Source organism: Dama dama, chromosome 5 (assembly GCF_033118175.1).
Source record: "Dama dama isolate Ldn47 chromosome 5, ASM3311817v1, whole genome shotgun sequence".
Classification (NCBI taxonomy): Eukaryota; Metazoa; Chordata; class Mammalia; order Artiodactyla; family Cervidae; genus Dama; species Dama dama.
In genome coordinates, this window is record NC_083685.1 from 112,209,904 (window position 1) to 112,229,691 (window position 19,788).

Sequence of the window (19,788 nt, forward strand, 5' to 3'; positions counted from 1 at the left end):
GCAAGACCTTTCAAGGCTAAGACACCATTCAACGTTAAGTCTCTTAAAGGTTGTTCTCATACAAGATTTATTCCCCAGCACCCCTCCCACCCTCATCCCCATCCGGATTCACAGTGGAGGACTAAGGAGATTCAGAGCAGGATCTGCAGGTACAAAAAACACCTTCCAAAGATTTTGCTCTCCTTCCTTTTCTCCCTCCTGCCAACTCCCAAGGCTTGAAGCTACACACACTCATGCAAACACACAAAATCCCACTCCTTTCCCACACCTCCTGTTTTCTTCCACATCAGAGCTCACCTGTAAGACATCTGGGCTCTGAGAAGAGAGGTGTCCAAAGTCTGTCTGAGAACCCTAAAGTGGGGGAGAGGCTGTTTCTCTAAACTTCACACAAAGGGAAGTGACTGAAACAGACACCAAGCTCTCCTCTCTTCTCACCGTTGACTATTTTCACTCCTTGGCCTCTACCTTCTCCATCAACCAAGAGCAAACACATTAGCGCACTCCCACCTGCAGCACGTGAAAACGGGCTCTGTCCAACATCCATCACCCAGGTGCGGGGTGTTGGGGGGAGTGGTCCCTGAGGATCAGCAAAGGGTTAATTTATGTGGAGGGAAAGATGATTAGGAGAATTCGGCTTGAGCTCTGATTGGGGAGGCATGGGTTCAGAACTAATGATCATTTTGGTTTTGTCTCACATGATTTTTACTAGGGGCAGTAACATATAGATACCCCATACAGGGGTCTCTGCTGATTACAGACAGATTCTTGCTAACTGGGCTCATCTTAAAAGAGGCCCTGCCAAACTGGGCAGCAGTTGAAAACAAAATTATTAAAGGAGCTGAACAGGGGGGTAAGAGCTGGTGGCAAGAAGAGCTGGTGGCTCCTGGGATGAATGCCACTGAGCCGTCTGTAAAGTGCTACTCTGACACCGCCTGTGTGGGATTATTGCTTCTCCAGAGGAGGAGCAGGGGAAGGAACGGGAACACGGAAATGGGTATGGAATGGTATGGTATTGCTTTGCTCGTTGCTCAGGCTGATGGGCAAATGGAGCCAGGGGTTAGCAGCACCAAAAATAACCAGCTCCAAAACAATGAGTGGGTTGGGGAGCTACAGAGGTGTTCACCCTCCCACCCCAGTGACCCCACAGCCCAAAGTAATGTGGAAGAAGCCCACCCACACCTCATGTTCACATTCTAAAACTTCACAAGCAAGATTATGGAGCACTAGGGGGTAGGCCTCAAGAAATGAGGATGGGCTGAGGCAAGGGGAGCAGGCCTGCTCTGCAGAACCAAAGGACAAGTTTGCTTAGAAAAAGGCAAATCAACCATGGCTTAGCAAAAGAGGACAGTTAACCTCTTCCAGCTGCCTGACTTGAAGCCCTAGGGAGATGATAAACAGAGGAAGGAAGGGAAGGGATCTGTTCACTGAGGGCCTCTGAGCATCCAGACCTAGAAGCACACAGCAGCATCCCCTGAAAAGGGAACCAATACCCCTGACTACTTTGTTCCCCAAAAGTACCACCATCCTGATGGAGAGAAGTGTCCCTCAAGGGAGCACACTCTCACTTCGGTGACTTGAGCTCAGATATCAGCATCCAGCTGATAGCAAGGGAGTGAGTATCCTCTCTCAGAAGGCCTCTGAGCATCAGCCAGGCCACCGTGCATACATATATAATTCAGAGGGTGGGACCTGGGTTCTTCCCTTGCCCCTTCACCTTAAGTGGAATGGGGAGAAAAAAAAACTTAAACCACAGTGACCCCCCAGAGGAAGTCTCTCCTCAGTGGCTCCTGGAACTGGCAGGGTCCAGCTGATTCAGCTCTGACTGGTCCAGAAGTTCAAAGTCATCCCCCTCAGCATCAGTGTCCAGGTCTGAACTGGGTGCCCTGAGGACACCTCTGGCGGCTCTCCGGGGAGGTGGGCCAGACGGGCCTGGCTGGGAGGCCCCTGCCAGGGCCAGCTGGATCATGCCCTGCGAAACCAGGCTAGCAAGGTTGCTGGTGAGGTTGGATCCTGCAGGCAGGGCACCAAGCAAAAGCTCCGGCAGCGCGGCCTCTTCCCGGCTGGCAGGGGCGCCCTGAGACTCCTCGGCCCCTGGCGGGGACCGGTACATCAAGCTGGGCATCCCGATGCTGGTATCGTCCTCATCATCCAGGCCAGCAGGATCCACGTTAATGGAAGGGAAGTCTGGAAGGTCTCTGGCAAAGGATTCCTCTGGATCACTGTGACCATCTAGGTCTGCAAGAACAGAGGAGTGTCTGAGACATGGCAACTGTGGTATGGCCTTCCTGTGTCCCAGCCCCACCACGTCAGCCCCAAATAACCAGATGTTTCCACCCTGGGTTTCTGGCACTGGTCAGCCTTCCCCCTCCACTTATAGACTGCTGTTACCTTTACTGGCCAAAGAACTTCCCCTTTCTCCCCCATGAGCTTCGATCCTGAGGCCACTAAGGGACTGAGGACTTCCAGGGCAGCAGCAGTGCCATCTGGCTGGAGCCATGCCCCTAAAGCTGCTCCGCCACCTAACCCACAGCTCGGAAAATAGAGAGGCAGGGGTAGTGTCCCTGCTGCCTGCAAAGCTGAGCGGCAACAGTCGGAGCCAGTATCAACTCGGGTCCAAGGTTCCTCTCACCTTCAGAGCCTTCTGTTAGAGGTGTTTGGCCCCGTGAAAGGTTGAATGTACCGTTGTCTGTACAGGAGACCTCAGCATCCGAGTGCTCGGAGTCTGTGATGGCAAGTTCCCTGGCAACAGTGGAATCATCTAGCTGAGGAAAAGATAAGACCAACAAGCATGAAGAAACGGTGCCATTAGAAACAGGTGCAGTTTGCCACTTACAGCTTCAGCAGTGAGCTGGCCCCAAAGGCCTAAGGCTAACAGTGTAACCAGGCATGGATGGTGACTTTAGTCAGAATCCTGACCCCTTTCAGGCTGCTCCCCCAGGGAAGACACTCTTTTCATCAATCTTGAGCCCAGGACAGTCAACCAGTCACTTAGACTCTGATGCAAATAACTGACCCAGAGAATACTTTTCACAGATGGCTGGGAGGATGTGCACAGGTTACTGCTTGACCTAAGGCAAGCTGTGCTGTTTCAAGTGTGATCAGGCCAGTTGCAGAAGTTCTGCCCCGACGACGACGGGTTAAAAGGAGACATGGAAGAGGGTGTGCTGGTTACCAGACTCAAACTGAGATCTACATACAAAGTCCCAATATAATACTAGCTTCTCTCCTCACTGCTCTTGGGGGCAGGGAGGTCCTTGGAGAAAGGCAAAAAGCTGGGTCCCTGGAGAGCCCACAGTGAGCTTGGAAACCTGTTTACTGTCTAAACAGGAGTACCAGATGGTAAAAACGGAGCTAAAACTGGCCAGTGAGGCAGCTCCCACACCCCAGATACCTGAGGACAGAAGGCAGCAAGCTCCTCCTCGCTGTCACTGTGGTTGTCCACAGCGTGCTCTGGGTGGAGAGCTCTGCGCCGCACTGTGTGGGAAGAGCAGAAGCCGTGAACACCTTCCCTTGAGGGCAATCTCCCGCCCTCTTCGAATTTCAAAGGCATTCAAGTCAGAATACAAGAGAATGAACCCCTTAAACCTACATAAGGATGTCTGAGGAAGGAGCTGCAGAGCCTAAGTGGCAAGGTAAGCTGATAACATGATAACACAGGAAAGAAACCCTTTTTGTTCGGGTCAGATCAACTACCAGACTTGTCAACAAGCCTCAAGATCACCTAAGAACAGATCAGATATCAGTGTGAAAAGGGGACACTATCACAGAGAAGGCAAAGGGAGACACCCCACCTGGGCTGAATCAGGCTTTTGAGAAGTTCAACTGACTGAGTCAAGGGGAGCTGGGCCTTGGCACCCATGTGGCAGGGCTCTTAGAAGGCCGGGGCTTAATGAAGACCCAACCTGACCACACCACAGAAGAGAGAGAAAAGTTTGCTCGACTGTCGTTTGTGGGTTGGAGGATAGTATGTCTGGCTTCTGAAGCCAGTTTTCAATCACTTTTGGAAGGCAGCTTTCAGGAGTGAAGAGGCCCAGCTGAGGAGTTTAAAAGACCTACTCTGCCATTTACTAACCATAAGCTTCAGTTTCTTCAACCAGAAAAGGAAAATACCACCCTCTTCTTAAGGGTGTTGTACAGACAACGTATGCAGAGCAGCCAGCTCAGTGCTTGGGCATACGGGATGGGCTTCATAAAAAGCAGCTAACACTGGGAATATCTTCACTGTCTTTTATATGACTTGGGAGAACTTTTCTCATATTTGTTTAAAATAGGAGTGTCTAGAATTCCAAAGGGAAAAATTGGTAAGCCTGAAGAGATTTCCCTAGAGTAGATCATCACTTTTACCTACCAACCCCCTACACACCAACCACATGCCACTTCTCCATGTTCAAGGGCCTATGATGCCAAACCTATGGGCTTCTCCTTCTCCTCCCCAAACTGCGCAAATGGACAGAAGGCTCCCCTGGACACTTACATTGCCTCTCTCTCTGCCTGGACATCATGTAGCCACGAACACTGAAGTCCAGCCGCTGCAGTGCGGGCTTCAGCCATACGTATGCTCGGTCCCACAGTCGGTGGTACACCGCGAGGGGCCACATCATGACAGTGACAACTGAGAGGAGTGAGAAAGAGTGGTGAGGTGGACAAAGGGCTGCATGCACAGCCCTGACTGTCCCTCTGCCGTGTGTCCTTAGGGCTGGGGCACTTAGTGTGGAACGGTCCTGTTTAATTCTGCAGGTCATCTTCACGAGGTGAAGACTTTTGGGGTCAGAGGCTCTGTATCCCTGACAGGGTTGTGCACAGTGGGCTGTGCTGCTGACACATCAAGGGCAGAACCCGTGCTGTCACCTGCATGTGGGTGTCGCTGAGGCATAAGCAAGACCAAATGGTAACAGTGCCTCAGCAACTACACAACAAATCATTCGAGCTTCTGCTATACAATCACCGGGGTCATCACTGCTCAGTTCTTCCAGCCCCAAGTAGACAGAGTTCATGTCAATATGAAGTAACTAAATTTACAGAACTGCTCCAGGGGTGGGGGAGAAGTGCTCCAGGGTAAACAGAACCTAGTAACCTACAGGGTAAACAGAACCTAGAACAGAATCCTAAGAGTTATGTTCTACTGTTACACAATACAACTGACTCTAAAAATTCCCTCCTGAAATAGGAACAGACAGTCCTTTCTTGTGGACCCTTGTCAGTTTCTAAAACTTGGTAAGAAAAGGACTTTATATGTGGGGAGCTTGGCACAGGTAAGAAGAAAGGTATTTTCATGACTCTAAACAGGACATGAAAATATAAAAAGGTCATTTCCTGGAAAACCAAAATATAAAAGTCCTCTCTCCAGACAAAGTTAGCTATGGCTAGAAAAGCTATGAGTAGGTTAAGCTTGTGGGGGAGGTATATACCATACTTACGAATTAAGTAGGAGAGCAGGAGCCCAGGGATGTAGCGGCCCAAGACAGCCAAAAAGGTCAGTATCCCACAGCTCAGCAAGCAGAACTAGGGGTGTCAGGAAACAATGTTAAGTTTCTGCTGTATGGCAGGGGATGGGGTGGGGCTGGGAGGCAGATAAGATGGAGGTGTGCCTGAAATGACTTTCATGACCTCTGAATAAAGCATGGACATGTCAGAATGACACGTACCTAGCCAGCTACTGCTGCGTCCGACGGGGATTCTGCTGGGGAGGAAAGGGACCACGGCCACGCCTATTCAAACTCCTCTCACATGGCTAACCCCACAGGGTTGCACCTTTCATGCTGGGAAACTGGTTTGAATAGGACTGAGCCAAAAATTCTCTCTGAAAACAAGTGCTGGTGGTGGGCTTTTTTAAGGCAAAGTAAAATAAAAACCTCAACCACCTACCACATGTTTAATATGACACAGAATGCACACAAGCAAGCTTTCTTTCCCATCTTGGGGCAGGAAGACGGCCTAACCTAAGTGGCAAGCACCTGAAGGAGTCATCGAGTTCTTGCCCTAGTCCTAGTGGCTGGTCAGAAGCCCCTTCCTATGACTTCCCTTGTCTCTACCAGCACCAGGGTCTTTTCTTTCTTGAATGAGTTTATGTAGTAAAAGGGCTATTTCAGTTTAGCATGAACTGAACTGAGAAGCCAGAAATGAGAGTGAAAAAGGGAAGTCTTACCTTGCCTGGGTTTTGCTTTTTGAAAAGCAAAAGATTCCTTATGAAAATGGTCCCACTAACCCAGACTTCAGCTACGTGGTGGCAGAGCTCGGGCACGCTGAGCAACCGAGGGTGCACAAAGCCCCAGCTATAGGAAAGAGAAGGGGGAGCTGTGAAAGGAGGGTGCTGAGGGCTCCCCCCCATCTCACTTTGAAGGCAGCCGATGGTTCCGGGTTTAAATAGGGGTGGGGGAGTGGCTAGCCCGAGGTGCTCTAGAGGTGAAGCATGACTTTCTTCTTGGCGCTCCAGGTTGAAACTTGAATTTAAAGACTAGGAGAGCAAACTTGTTCTGACAACTCCACCCTATGAGCCAGCAGCCCAATCCACATGTGTAAACCTGCCACCAGCTCCTAGGCCCTTTGTGCTTAAAATCATCTTTCCTGTGCTCAGACCACTGCAATTCACTGTGATTGCAATCCACTGTGATTGCAATCCAGGAGAAAACGCACAGCACAGTCTGATGGCACTGTGGCGGGTGGGGTGGAGGCAATGGATGTGCCCCTTAGAGAGAAAACAAACAAAGCAAAACCAAAATAAACCCAGCAAAGACAATCCAACACATGACATGAATGAACTCAAAAATGAAAGCAGGAGCTGTAAGCCACAAGAGGAATCTTTGGCTTGCTGATGCCAGAAATGAATGTATTTTCTGACCAGGAACTTGAAACGGCCGAAGGTCACAGAAAACACTAAATGACCTCGTTTTTATAAAAGCCCGGAGACAAATGAGGTAAGTTGCCTCTAAGTTTTCACACAGGCTGAATATGAATAATTCCTTGGTACGTCAGCACTCTAATGCTGCTTTCTTAGAACTGTCTCTTATAAGTATCACAGGACACTCAGCGTCTCAACCTACTGCTGCCTTTAGGATTTGTTAAAATGATTATTTGCAACAGACTAGGTTCTCAGCTTCTAATTTGTATCCAGAACATGGAGTTAACAACCTGTAACCAGAATAGTACAACAAGAGAATCAATCAGAGCAACAAAAAGGGATTTAATTAGCATTCCATACCTCTCATTGTCTAACGCGTCGGGTCTTGGCACTACAATATTAAAACAAACACCAGCATTAGTTGGTAGGGAAAACAAAACATGAAAATGTTAGGCTGTTGGTCTGATAGCTCAAGTTTTAATAGGTTTGGGGAAAAGGAAAACAGTAATAGCCAATAAAAAGGAGATACCATGTTATACTGCCAGTTAGGGAGCTACAGACAAGGAAATGATAGCTAGTGCCTGCTCATTTCTCTGGTAGGATGGGGTGGGAATTCAAATGGAGCATTAGGGCCCCTTCTAATCACTACAGCTGAGAGCCAAGGTGCACACGAAAAAGTTCATCCCACCCACCCCTCAAGTGTGTCTGGGTCGCTGTTATGCATCAGTGTGTGCCAGGTCACGAGGGCATGTTATGACTACTTTAACTCTGGATATCTGCTATTCTCTTTAAAAAGAGACCCATTAACTACAATCAATGATGAAAAGTCTTCTGACATTCACTAGCCATAGGACAGGTGGGTGAACTATATGATTCCTTGAAGTCTCTGCAAAATAGGATGGGAATGTATTTAAAAACTGTACACTCTGGTTTGAATATTCTGCCAGCACTTCAAAAATGACATGTCCAACCTACATCAATTTTCCTCACTCTCAGTCTCCACCCAAACCAACTGCCCAGCCTACCGCTGCCTACCTCTGCTAACTGTAATGCCACTCTTACTCCTCTCCTTGCTCTGAAATCCCAAAACTACTGTTATTCCTTACTCCCCTAACCTCCTATTTATCAGTCAGAAATTCCTGAGAGGCAAATTGATACTGCCTTGGTAATGATGTAGTATCCAATGAGGAAAATTATTTAACAACTTGAGGACTATTTATTCCTCACGCCAATTATGGAGGAAAGGATATCTCAGGTGGTGGATACAGATTTCCTGAGCTTTACAATGATGGGAAGGACAGAACTCAGCTCTAAGGAACTGCGGGTGGGGCGCTAGCCCTTCAAGTGTCTCCTAAAGCAAATAATTCAGACTTCAAAAGCTATTCCCAGCTCCACATACTCCTCCAGAAACTCCTAAAACTACAGGTAAAAATGACAGACCATTTCCAGTTCAGAATGTTCTAAATCCTACCAAACTCACCTTTTATTTCAGGCCAGATTTTGTTCTTCCATTGATCTATACACACAATGATCATTGAGCTGAATGCAAGTAAAAACACAAGACGAAGGGATGTCAGGGCAAAGAACCTAAAGGGAAGGAAAAAGAGAAGATCATTATTCACTTTAGCTAATTTCATAAAAGACCATATGTGCACTACTGGTTCTGTGGTAAATAGACTTAAGTGCTAGCTATACACCTTGGGAAAAATCACTTAAACTCAATGGACTTTAGCTATTTTACCTATGGTGTAGAGATAAGAATTTGCTTCTGCAAAGGCAAATGACTAAAGCAAATAAACTTAGAGCCCCTTTCAACTTTCAAGTCTGTGATTCTATTAATTTCAAGAAGAAATTCATCTTTTTTGTTGTCTGTTTTGGGGTTTCTCTGCCATACTGCGTGGCTTATGGGATCTGAGTTCCCCAATCAGTGATTGAACCTGGGCCCTCAGCAGTGAAAGCTCAGAGTCCTAACCACTGGACGGCCAGGGAATCCCCAAAATTCATTCTCAAACTGAACAAGTTGTTATGATGAAAGCAAACATCTTTCTATAAAATCAGACCCTGGTTCAGGGCAATAAACTGACTGCATTAAAGAACAGCTAACTCAATCAGATATCCTTTCACAGATAAAGGAACAAAGACAAAAAAGTGAACCAACTTGGTCAAGGACACATAGAAAGTGAGCACTGAAGCTCCATCTAAAAACCAGTTCTTCAGAATCGACACCAACCCTTCTCAAACTTCCCAGAAAACCTGACTCGATACCAAAGCCAGACAAAACACTACAAGAAAACTACAGTCCAATACATGTTATGAATATAGAGGCAAAAATCCTTAGTAAAATATTATCAACATGAATTCAGCAGCATATTAAAAGGATTATACACCATGACTAATTCCAGGGATTCATCCCAGGAACACAAGGATGGTTCAAGATACAAAAATCAACAACTGTAATGTATTGCATTAACAGAATGAAGGAAAAGCTAATTATTATTTGAAAGAATCAACCATAAAGAGATGTTTACAAAAAATTTGGGAAATCGGAACACTGACAGTAGATCTGAAAATATTAAGGAATTACTGTTAATTTGGGGGGATATGATGATATTATGTTTTTAAAGAGTCCCTATCTTTTAGAGATACATACTATTTGGGATTTGTGTCAAAACAAGAGCCTGGCAAGGGGCAAAGGATGTGAAAGAAGAGGAAACAAGACTGACTGTGAGTTGATAACTGCTGAAGCTGGGTGATAAGTACATGAAATTCTTTATGCTCTCCTCTCTACTTCTGTGTATATTTAGAATCTTTCACAATAAAATTTTTTTTACAAAAAAAAAAAAAAGGTTGGTCCTTATGAGTCTTTCTATGATCCAACTCAAAAGCCTCCAGGGCAGTCAGTGCCTGCAGAGTGTCTGTATCCAGTGATTTTACCAGACTGTCAGGAAGTAAGTACAGAAACTGAAAGCAAGAATTTAGTAATTTTTATAGTAATCTGACCAAGTAATTTCAAACATAAGGATATATTTGGGTTTGTATTTTGTGTGCCTTTTTATCTAGTAACTTATTTATATTGTATTTTACAAAAATATTGATCAGATATAGACTGGGGAAAATGACAACACTAGTCCTTCACTGAAGATGGTTTGAGAAACAACTGTTCTAAGATCTTTGTTGTTGTTTAGTTGCTAAGTCGTGTCTGACTCTTCGCAAACCCATGGACCCCAACCCACCAGGCTACTCTGTCCATAGGATTTCCCAGGCAAGAATACTGGAATGGGTTGCCATTTCCTTCTCCAGGGATCTTCCCAACCCAGGAATCAAACCCATGTCTCCTGCACTGACAGGCAGATTCTTTAACACTGAGCCACCAAGGAATTGAGGTAGGCCAAATGCATCACCAGAGAAGCAGTTCAGCAGGGCAGTGAGGTATGGCTTTTAAAGCTAGATTGACTTGAGTCTATTTCTCTGAACAGGCATTCTTAGTTGTATGACTTTGAGTAAATTAGCTTAAACCTCCTTAAGCCTCAGTTTCCTCATCTACATGTGATATTAACAATAAATCATGCAGGATGTTTGTAGGTATTAGAAACAACATGCTTAAATCACTTATAAAAGTATCGTAGTTGGCTTCCTTGGTGCTCAGTGGTAAAGAATCCGCCTGCCAATGCAAAAGACAGAGTCAATCTCTGATCCAGGAAGATCCCACATGCTGTGGAGCAACCAAGCCTGTGTGCCACAACTATTGAGCCTGTGCTCTGGAGCACGGAAGCTGCAACTACTGAGCCCATATGCCCTAGATCCTGTGCTGCTTAACAAGAGAAGGCCACTGTAATGAGAAGCCCGAGCACCTCAACTAGAGAGAGTAGCCCCTGCTCACCGAAACTTGAGAAAAGCCTGCACAGCAACAAAGACCCAGCAGAGTCAAATAAAAACAAATAAAATTATCTTTAAAAATACCATGGTTGATCTTGCTAAAAAGACAAGAAAATACAAATAAGGCACCTATATATGCCCAATATATGTCCTATTCAATTTTACAAAGGAGCAATGTTATTAGCTATCATCACAGCAACTGATCAAACAAGAATAAGGATGACCAAGAGATCATTCATGGTTATAAACGATCTCTTATCATCTCAACACAACACATTACCTAATGACCTGACATATTCACAGAATACCATACTAAGAGTATAATCCTTATGTTGTTTTTTTTTTTTTAAAGCTGTATTTGTGTGTACCTATGAATACATATATGCATTCAGGGACTGTCAGAGGAACTTTAATTTTGGTCTCTAGATGTTTTGCACTGTTTTCAATAAACATGAATCCATGTTATGTATTTTAAACAACACAAAAAATGAGGGATGGAAGAAACCAAGAACTTAGAGAAACCCAGTCACTAATGGCAACCTTATTCCAATATTTCCACCTCATCACTTCAAAGATACTGTAATTATACATGAAATTAAAGAATGAAAGTAGTTTAACAGGAGTAAGCCTCAAGAGCTGCCCCAAGGCCATTAATCTTCTCTCCAAAGTCAGTTCATCACCTCAACAAACTAGGAAGTTGAACAAGGCCAAGGAGAAGGGCTGAGAGCACCTGCTCCCCCGTGCTGTTGCTTCTGTGTCCCAGCAGCAGGATGTGGCACGACTCTGTACTCTGAAGTACCTGGGAGGACTCTCTAGGGAGGCAAGCCAGACTATCTGCAATTTCCACTTTCCAGATCACAACTGCTAATGCAAATACAAACTGAGGTAGGGAAAGGATACTAAACTTTCCTAAGAAAGGTCAGTTTTTCAAAGATAATGGCAGTAAGAACACAGCTTCTCCAAGAGCTGAACTATTTTAGTAGCCTGTTAGAGCCCCCACCTATGCTTCAACCTCAATTCAAACATTTATTAATTGCCTACTATATGCTGAGGCCTTATGGTAAGTAGGCCAGTTACAGAAAAGAGTAACACATGGACCTTATTCTCAAGTGGATTTATGTCAGTACATGTTTGTAACATAGCATGACAAGATAACAATAACAAGGACATCTAAGCTGGGATTTGAAATGTTAAGACAACACAGGAAAAGAGAGTGAGAAAGGATTAATCCTGGTCAGTAATGCAATTTTAGAGCCAGACACAGGATAACCTTTCCATGAACAAGCCAACTTGCAGAAACTTAAGAGGAAGAAGAGCTTTTCTGTGAAGTGGAAGTCACTCAGTCGTGTCTGACTCTTTGTGATTCCAGGGACTATACAGTCCATGGAATTCTCCAGGCCAGAATACTGGAGTGGGTAGCCTTTCCCTTCTCCAGGGGATCTTCCCAATCCAGGGACTGAACTCAGGTCTCCCACATTGCAGGTGGAGATTCTTTACCAGTTGAGTCACAAGGGAAGCCCAAGAATACGGGAGTGGATAGCCTATCCTTTCTCCAGCAGATCTTCCCAACCCAGGAATTGAACCAGGGTCTCCTGCATTGCAGGTGGATTCTTTACCAACTGAGCTGTGAGGGAAGCCCCATGTAAAATAACAATTCTTGGAAAAATAGCTTCTTCCATATAGATAAAATCTTAATGGAAAGTTCACCTCAAACCACCAGAGTTGACCTCTTCAAGGTACCTACGTGAATGCATGCTAAGTCACTTCAGTTGTGTCTGACTCTATGGGGCCCTATGAACCCTGCCAGGCTCCTCTGTCCATGGAATTCTCCAGGCAAGAGTACTGGAGTGGGTTGCCATTTCCTCCTCCAGGGGATCTTCCCAACCCAGGAATTGAACCAGCATCTCTTGTATCCTCTGCACTAGCAGATAAGCTTCTTACCACTAGCGCCACCTGGGAAGCCCCCTCCAAGGTACCTGAAAGTGAAACTGAAAGTCACTCAGTCGCGTCCAACTCTGCAACCCCATGGACTAGTCCATGGAATTCTCCAGCCCAGAATACTGGAGTGAGTAGCCTTTCCCTTCTCCAGGGGATCTTCCCAACCCAGGGATCGAACCCAGATCTCCCACATTGCAGGTGGATTCTTTACCAGCTGAGCCACAAGGGAAGCCCCAAAATTTTAAGTCACTCAGTCATGTCTGACTCTTTGCAACCCCATGGACTATACAGTCCATGGAATTCTCCAGGCCAGAATACTGGAGTGGGTAGTCTCTCCCTTCTCCAGGGGATTTTCCCAACCCAGGGATCAAACCCAGGTCTCCCGCATTGCAGGCGATTCTTTACCAGCTGAGCCACCAGGGAAGTCCAAGAATACTGGAGTGGATAGCTTATCCCTTCTCCAGCAGATCTTCCCGACCCAGGAATCGAACTGGGTCTCCTGCATTGCAGGAGGATTCTTTACCAACTGAACTATCAGGGAAGACAACATCAAATGTTATTAATTCCTTTAGGGGTCTATCAAATATAAAAGAATATGGATAAGTGTAGTGTGTACACCTTTCCTTCCACCCCCAATACTAAATTCTTAAACAAAAGGAAATATCACTCTCAGATTGGTGTGCTTGGGATATACTGAAGTCACATTATACTTTTATTTTATGGAGGTAACTTGGATGAGACAGAGGATGAGATGGTTGGATGGCATCACTAACTCAATGGACATGAGTTTGAGTAGGTTCTGGGAGTTGGTGATGGACAGGGAAGCCAGGCGTGTTGAAGTCCATGGGGTTGCAAAGACTCAGACACAACTGGGCGACTGAACTGAACTGCACTGGATGCCTACCTGTTAAAAAAAATAACCAACTCTGCAACTATGTACAAGGACAAGACATCACTGAAGATAAAGTACTTGTGAGACTGGTATAAGAAAGAAAAGAAGACAAATAAGGGAGGATTCCTCTGGATTAGTTTCGTCCTCCAATGTCTATTTCTGCAAGCCAAAAAATTCACATACAGATATAACAGTGTACAAGCTGGATAAGACAACATGCAAAACATTTTTTCAGCAACTATAATCATCATGAGAACTTTCCAACTTAGCAAAAACAACTACAATTGCAGGCAACTCTGGATATTCACATGTGAATTATTTAATTTGATTATTGCCCATAGCCCATTACTCCTTCTACCAATTGTAGGAGGCTCACAATAGAATTTTCCTTAATGATATTTATTTTTTTTTTTACTTCTAATAGCAAGCATGTCTGTAGAAGAAATTTCAGAAAATATAGTTCATAACTAAGGAAGAAAATAAAATTAATACACTATTACCAGTCTGCCAAAAAAATTTTTTTTTACCCTAAATCTGGTCAAGCCTCTAGATTCAGCTACCAATTTACAGGAAATACACAGAAGAGCACAGAGGAACGTGTTAAGCCACAGGGATGCAATCAGCAAAATACACTCTGTAGGACACTCTACAGGACAAACTGGTTTCTTGCCTGAAAACAAGAAAGGAGGAGGTGGAAAAGGACTGAGGTATAGGAGACACAAAATTGGCCAAGAACTGAACTTTTTTTTTAAGAACTGAACATTTTTAAAGCTAGGTATGTGGTGATGCATATTATTCTGCCTGCTTATATATACGTTTCCCAATTTTCCACAGTAAAAAGTTTAAAAAATAAACAACTCGTTATCCACACACATATCCCAAAATAGCGAGAGATTATTCCCTTCAGTTAAAAAATATTCACATATAAAGTACTCCATGGAAGGATAGAGTACCTGGTTTAAAAACGTTCTCCTTCATTTAAAAATCCATAGATGTTTTCCTTTATCACCAGCAAAGCACTCACAACTTAAGGATGATTACATCATACCCAGATACAATTACTTTTTAAACCTTTCCCTAATTGAACTGAGATGCTTCCAATTTTTGATGTAATAAAATAAAGCTGAACTCTGTATCTCTGAGCATAAATCTGACCTTACTTATGATTACTTCAAATGGAAGTACTAGGTCAAAAACCATTAACTATTCTAACAGCATTACAGAGATACAGTTTGCATACCATAAAATACACCTTTCAAACAGTCAAATTCAGTGTTTTTTGGTATCTCAGAGTTGCAACTATCATCATTATCTGATTTAGAACATTTTAATCACTCCCCAAAAAACCCCATGCCGGTTAGCAATCACTCCCCATTTCTCCCAGCCCTTGAAAAGGTAGTAACTTTTTAAGTATCTTAATACTGTTGTCAAATTAGTTTCCAGAAAGGGTGTCAAATTCATATTCCTATCAACCATACACCAGATTTTCCATATTTTGCCCAGAATTAAATACTATCATTTTTAAAAACCTAATAAGCAGAAATTAGTAACTCACTGCCACTTATATTAGATTTTGTATTATTAATGAGTAAAAATGTATATATCCATTGATTTATTATTGTTTGTTTTTTTTTTTTGTCCTTTTATAAATTATCCACCCCCTTTACTAGGGGCTAAAATTCAATTAACTATCAGTCTAAATAAAATACTTATCAGAAAAACAGTCTGGTGTCCAGAAAAATCATGAGAAATTCCAAAAAGAAACAATTTTTTGAGGTCAACTATAGCATCGATCCTCATCATTAGTATAGGTAAATTAGAGTCTGCTATAATCATAAACAAAAGAAAGATCACATGTCTATTTTCAATCAAAGAAGATACTATTTCTGGGTTTCTTTGTTATTGCAGAGTAAGCTTCTCTCAGTGGCACTTGAGAACAAAGCAGCCCATCCTATAGGGACAGAAAGCCCATTATTGTACAGCACTTTCGGCTGTCTGGTTAATGAGCCAGTCACTGGTAAATTAGAAAGAAAAAAAATTAACGCAACCTATATCATGTAGAGCTGGTTGCTGCCTGTACAAAACCAGAAATGAAACCAGCTAGCTGCAAACGACCCACCTTATGTTAATGGACAGAAAGCACCCAACCTTAAAATCAGAACAGATAAAAAGTTTTGGCAAGACAAAGGCAAAAAGAAAAAAAAAAAAAGGAAGCCAAGGCATCTCTGGGAATCCTCCCTGCTCAGGGAGTCAGTGAAGGACTGGGAAGCTTGGTGTGCTACAGTCCATGGAGTAGCAAAGAGCTGGACACGACTTAGCGACAACAACGAGGCATCTCTGGGAGTCCTTCCTGCTACCAAATGCAAGAAGAACCCTCCAAAGACTATCATCAGAAACATCTGCTCAATAGATTTCATCTGAAATTTGATGTATATATTGTTTTCTCACAGAATAAATGCCTCTACTTAAAAGGCCCTCCCTTCCATTTCCTATCTCTCACTACTGTTTTTTCCCCCCTCAAATTGTAACCTTTTAAATCAGCGTTGCTGTATAATCACTTCTTGGGTCATTTTTTCACTTGGGGGTATTCAGGGAGGGGAATCACCTTTATCCCATTGCGAAAACAAGAATTTCCTGCTGCTGCTGCTAAGTCATGTCATTCGTGTCCGACTCTGTGTGACCCCACAGATGGCAGCCCACCAGGCTCCACCGTCCCTGGGATTCTCCAGGCAAGAACACAGGAGTGGGTTGCCATTTCCTTCTCCAAATACCCCCTAAAATACAGAATGGTTAACTCAGACTAGTGACTCTAAAAACAGATCCCAACAGAGATCTTATCAAAAAGAAAAAAAAGTTTGTGGACTGCTCTAAGTCAATATTCCTAACCACCTAGAATCACAGAATGTGAAAAACTGGAAGGGAGCTCAGGAGTCATCTGCCCCTCCCACCCCTAGTCCCCAACCCCCTTGAACCACGTGCTTTTCATAGGAGGCAGTGCAAGGGTTTAGAATTCACACTCCTTTCGGGGGCTCCTTTATCCTTCCCTTATCTCCTAGGAATGAGTCCAACCAAAAAGTTACTACAACCTGTTCTTTTCTTATCCTGTCAGGATAGATTCTTGCTGACTCAGATATTCTTCCCCCAAATCACTCATTTACAGGTGGTGTTGAGGCTAATGAAAATACAGGCCTGATATTGATAAGGAAGGCCTGATATTTCTGTTGTTATACTAGAAAAAATAATATATAAGTGAAGCAAGGAGCAATATAGGCTAAAGACCACAATCACTATAATTTTTCTGGAACTGGAAAATAAGAAGGAAAGCCTTGAAATACTATAGGAGCGAGGCATCTCATCTATCCCTCTCTTTTATGTTCTTTATTAAAATGTAAGAGGGCACATTCACAGGTACAGGAAAACCTCAACTGAGAAGATAGAACATTGAAAGTTAAGAGCTACCTACCTGAATTCTGATGATTTGTTTGTACTCCTATTCAGTCTTCTAATACCTCGAAATGTATAAAACACCTCAGTTAATGATGTATCATTATTCAAAACAAGTACCGAAAAATAAATTACTTCAGATTTGATTTCTCTGTGACCTGCACCGAAGACCCACCTGCATTTTCTAAATACCTTTTTAAATGAAATAAGAACAAAGCAATTACTCTTTGACATTTCTAAGCAAAATATCTACACCCATATTCAATTTGATGCTACTGGAATGTGGTCTGACTTTTATTGTGAACGTCAAATCACCTTCCGCGGAAGCTCATTTCCTAGGAGAAATCACCCTGTGAACTCCAATGCTAAACAACCCTCACTTCTGGATCCTTAGCACCATCAGTCAGTCCATTTTGTAACCTTCACAGGTATGAGTCCTCTCCATAAATGGTACACCCAGTTGTTCTTTCACTCTCAAGAGTCACACCCTCATTTTGCTACATCTCTCCCCCACCTACTTAGAGCCTGATGGGAATGTAACAAGAGTAAATGCCTACTGGATACACAGCAGGCAAGCTATCAGGAAATGCCAGAGATAAAGACCGATTGGCATCAATGCATTAAGAGACCCAGGAGTAGGAGAAAGGGATGTGACATTCTAAACATAGCGTATTAGTAAACTTAAGTAAATGCTGTTGGGAACCAGCAAATTAAAGGTAACTGTAACATTTAAACACATGTATGAGCAGACTTCCACCCCACATTCTACCCAGATCTTTCTCAGGCAAGGATCATGTGGAAGGTCCTCTCCTCAAAAATAAAAACATACATGCTACTGATCTATTTGCATTAATAAACCCTTGCTTTATTAGAATTCATTTAAATGCTGCCAATGTTTTTATACATCAGTCAGTCACACTTTAATACAAACTGACTCATGATCAGCTCTTTTCCTAATAATACAATCCCATTGTAGGCAAGGAAGTTTTGACTTAATGGTCTGGGGCTACGGTCTGGGATGTGGAGGTGAGAGGAAAAGAAGATAAGGTCATTTGGGGAAATGCTCCAGAATGAGGTGCTACAGTTTAAAAGTTTTCTGACAGAGAGCCTGGGAGAGAGTAGGTACCTGGGGATCAAGGAAGAAGCACTACCAAAAAGAAACGAAGAATCCTGGAGGAAAAGTTTATCAAGTTGGCTCAAGACTCTAGAAGCAACAGATACCAGAGACTGCTATGACACCTCTAACCCAAGTCTCCTTCAAACCAGGAGACGATTAATGTAATATATACCTCCGCAGTGTGTCTTCCTGTCAATGAACTTGGAATTATTTCTTTTGCTCCAGCTCACTGAAAACGTTCTTTCAAAGAATAACAAATATTTTGGTTTTAAGACCAAGAATTTCAAGAGGAAAGATATTTTTAGCAAAAACAATTATGTTTTGGAAACACACCTTTTGTTTTGTTTGAAGCTTATCCAGAACTGCTTTATTTTTCATTCAGCTGTAAAAGCCCCCGCCCCCCCCCCCCCCCAACACTTGAGCTCCCTTGGAATCTGATCAGTAATACTTCCCTAGTTATGAATAAATCCAAGCTCTGCTTGGCAGATTCTATGAAGACCTAAGTTCACTTCAGGAGATGACAACTCAGGGAAGCAGCAGTTCCATTTTCACACAGCATGACACAGACAGATTCTTTAAGCATATTTTTAGCCCTACTATCCCAATTCAGAAAAACAAACACTTAGGCACCCTCAATTTCCTTGCATATAAACCGTGGCGAAGGATGCCTCTCTAATTCCTTGGAACACGGAGAAGTCGTCTTAAGTGGCTTTGAAATGGGTGAAATCCCACAATCACTATTTCATAACTGTCTTCAAAAGCTTGTAATTTTCTTTCAAGTTGCAGTTATGGAGGCTCTCACGGACTCTCAGACTTCGCGAACTTCCTGAGTGGGCAAAAGGATGTCTGTCTAACATGCTAATTCAGATCGTTTAAGCCTGTTTCCTTATTACACCTATGGATCCCTTTTCAAGATTTCACGCCTTACTCACCTACCCCAACAATAAGTACTAAGATCTCGAAACTGTTGAGCAGACAAGAGAAGGGAGGTGATGGCCTTAACAGGACACAGCTTCCCTTGGCTAAAATGAGGCGCCTTCGCTCACTGTGAGCGGCTCAAGATGTTACTAGAAGCTCCTGCCATATGTGCGGGGCGAGGGTGCACGTAAAGCAGGGGAAACAACTGGAAGGCCCTAAGAACTGCAGTGCCAGAGCCTCAGGCGGGAAAGAGTGGAAGGAGGTGAGGCAAAATTAGGCAGGTACAGGTAGGAGCCAGTGCAGCGAAGGAAACAAAGGAGGCGAGAGATAGAGCCTTAGAGAAACCTGACGAATTCGCGCCTCGGAGGGTTCCCGAGGATCCAGTTCTCTCACCAGAAAGCCGCGTTCAGCCCCAGGCACCACAGGGCGCTCCTGGCTGGCCGCTCCCACACCAGGGCTGCCTGCACTCGGCTCAGCAGAGGCTCGTAAGGCCCCAGCACCTCCACCAGGGCCCGCTGCGCCGCCTCAACCTGCTGGTCCCGCTCCCAGGAGCCAGACATAGGGTGGTGACCCTTGAAAGTCTGACCCGAGGCTGGGCCTGGGGCCTCGGCCACCCCCTCTGCCTCCGCCATCTCCCCCCGGCAGCCACAACATCCGGGGCCACGGCCCGACAGTCACAATAATACCAACTGCGCAGATGCGCGAAACAGCGAGGGAGGCCGCATCCCTCCACAGCGCGCCTGCGCGAAGGCTCTCGGTCGCGTA

At 44.2% G+C, this 19,788-nt stretch overlaps 1 protein-coding gene across 2 annotated transcripts; it reads right to left on the minus strand.

The window, feature by feature from the left end:
• Window positions 1-1,559: 1,559 nt before the first annotated feature.
• Window positions 1,560-19,770, minus strand: RETREG3 (reticulophagy regulator family member 3). 2 transcript variants are annotated; one of them, XM_061144062.1, is made up of 9 exons: window positions 19,417-19,769; window positions 8,319-8,425; window positions 7,199-7,229; window positions 6,146-6,272; window positions 5,418-5,502; window positions 4,475-4,612; window positions 3,392-3,474; window positions 2,630-2,762; window positions 1,560-2,235 (listed from the first exon to the last, which is right to left on the minus strand). In XM_061144062.1, the coding sequence occupies exons 1-9, from the start codon at window positions 19,653-19,655 to the stop codon at window positions 1,778-1,780; spliced, it is 1,401 nt and encodes a 466-aa protein (XP_061000045.1). In that variant the 5' UTR covers window positions 19,656-19,769; the 3' UTR covers window positions 1,560-1,777. The 2 variants fall into 2 exon arrangements, with proteins under 2 accessions (XP_061000045.1, XP_061000046.1); XM_061144063.1 differs by lacking the exon at window positions 4,475-4,612 and having other exon boundaries at window positions 19,417-19,770.
• Between the last annotated feature and the right edge of the window lie 18 nt (window positions 19,771-19,788).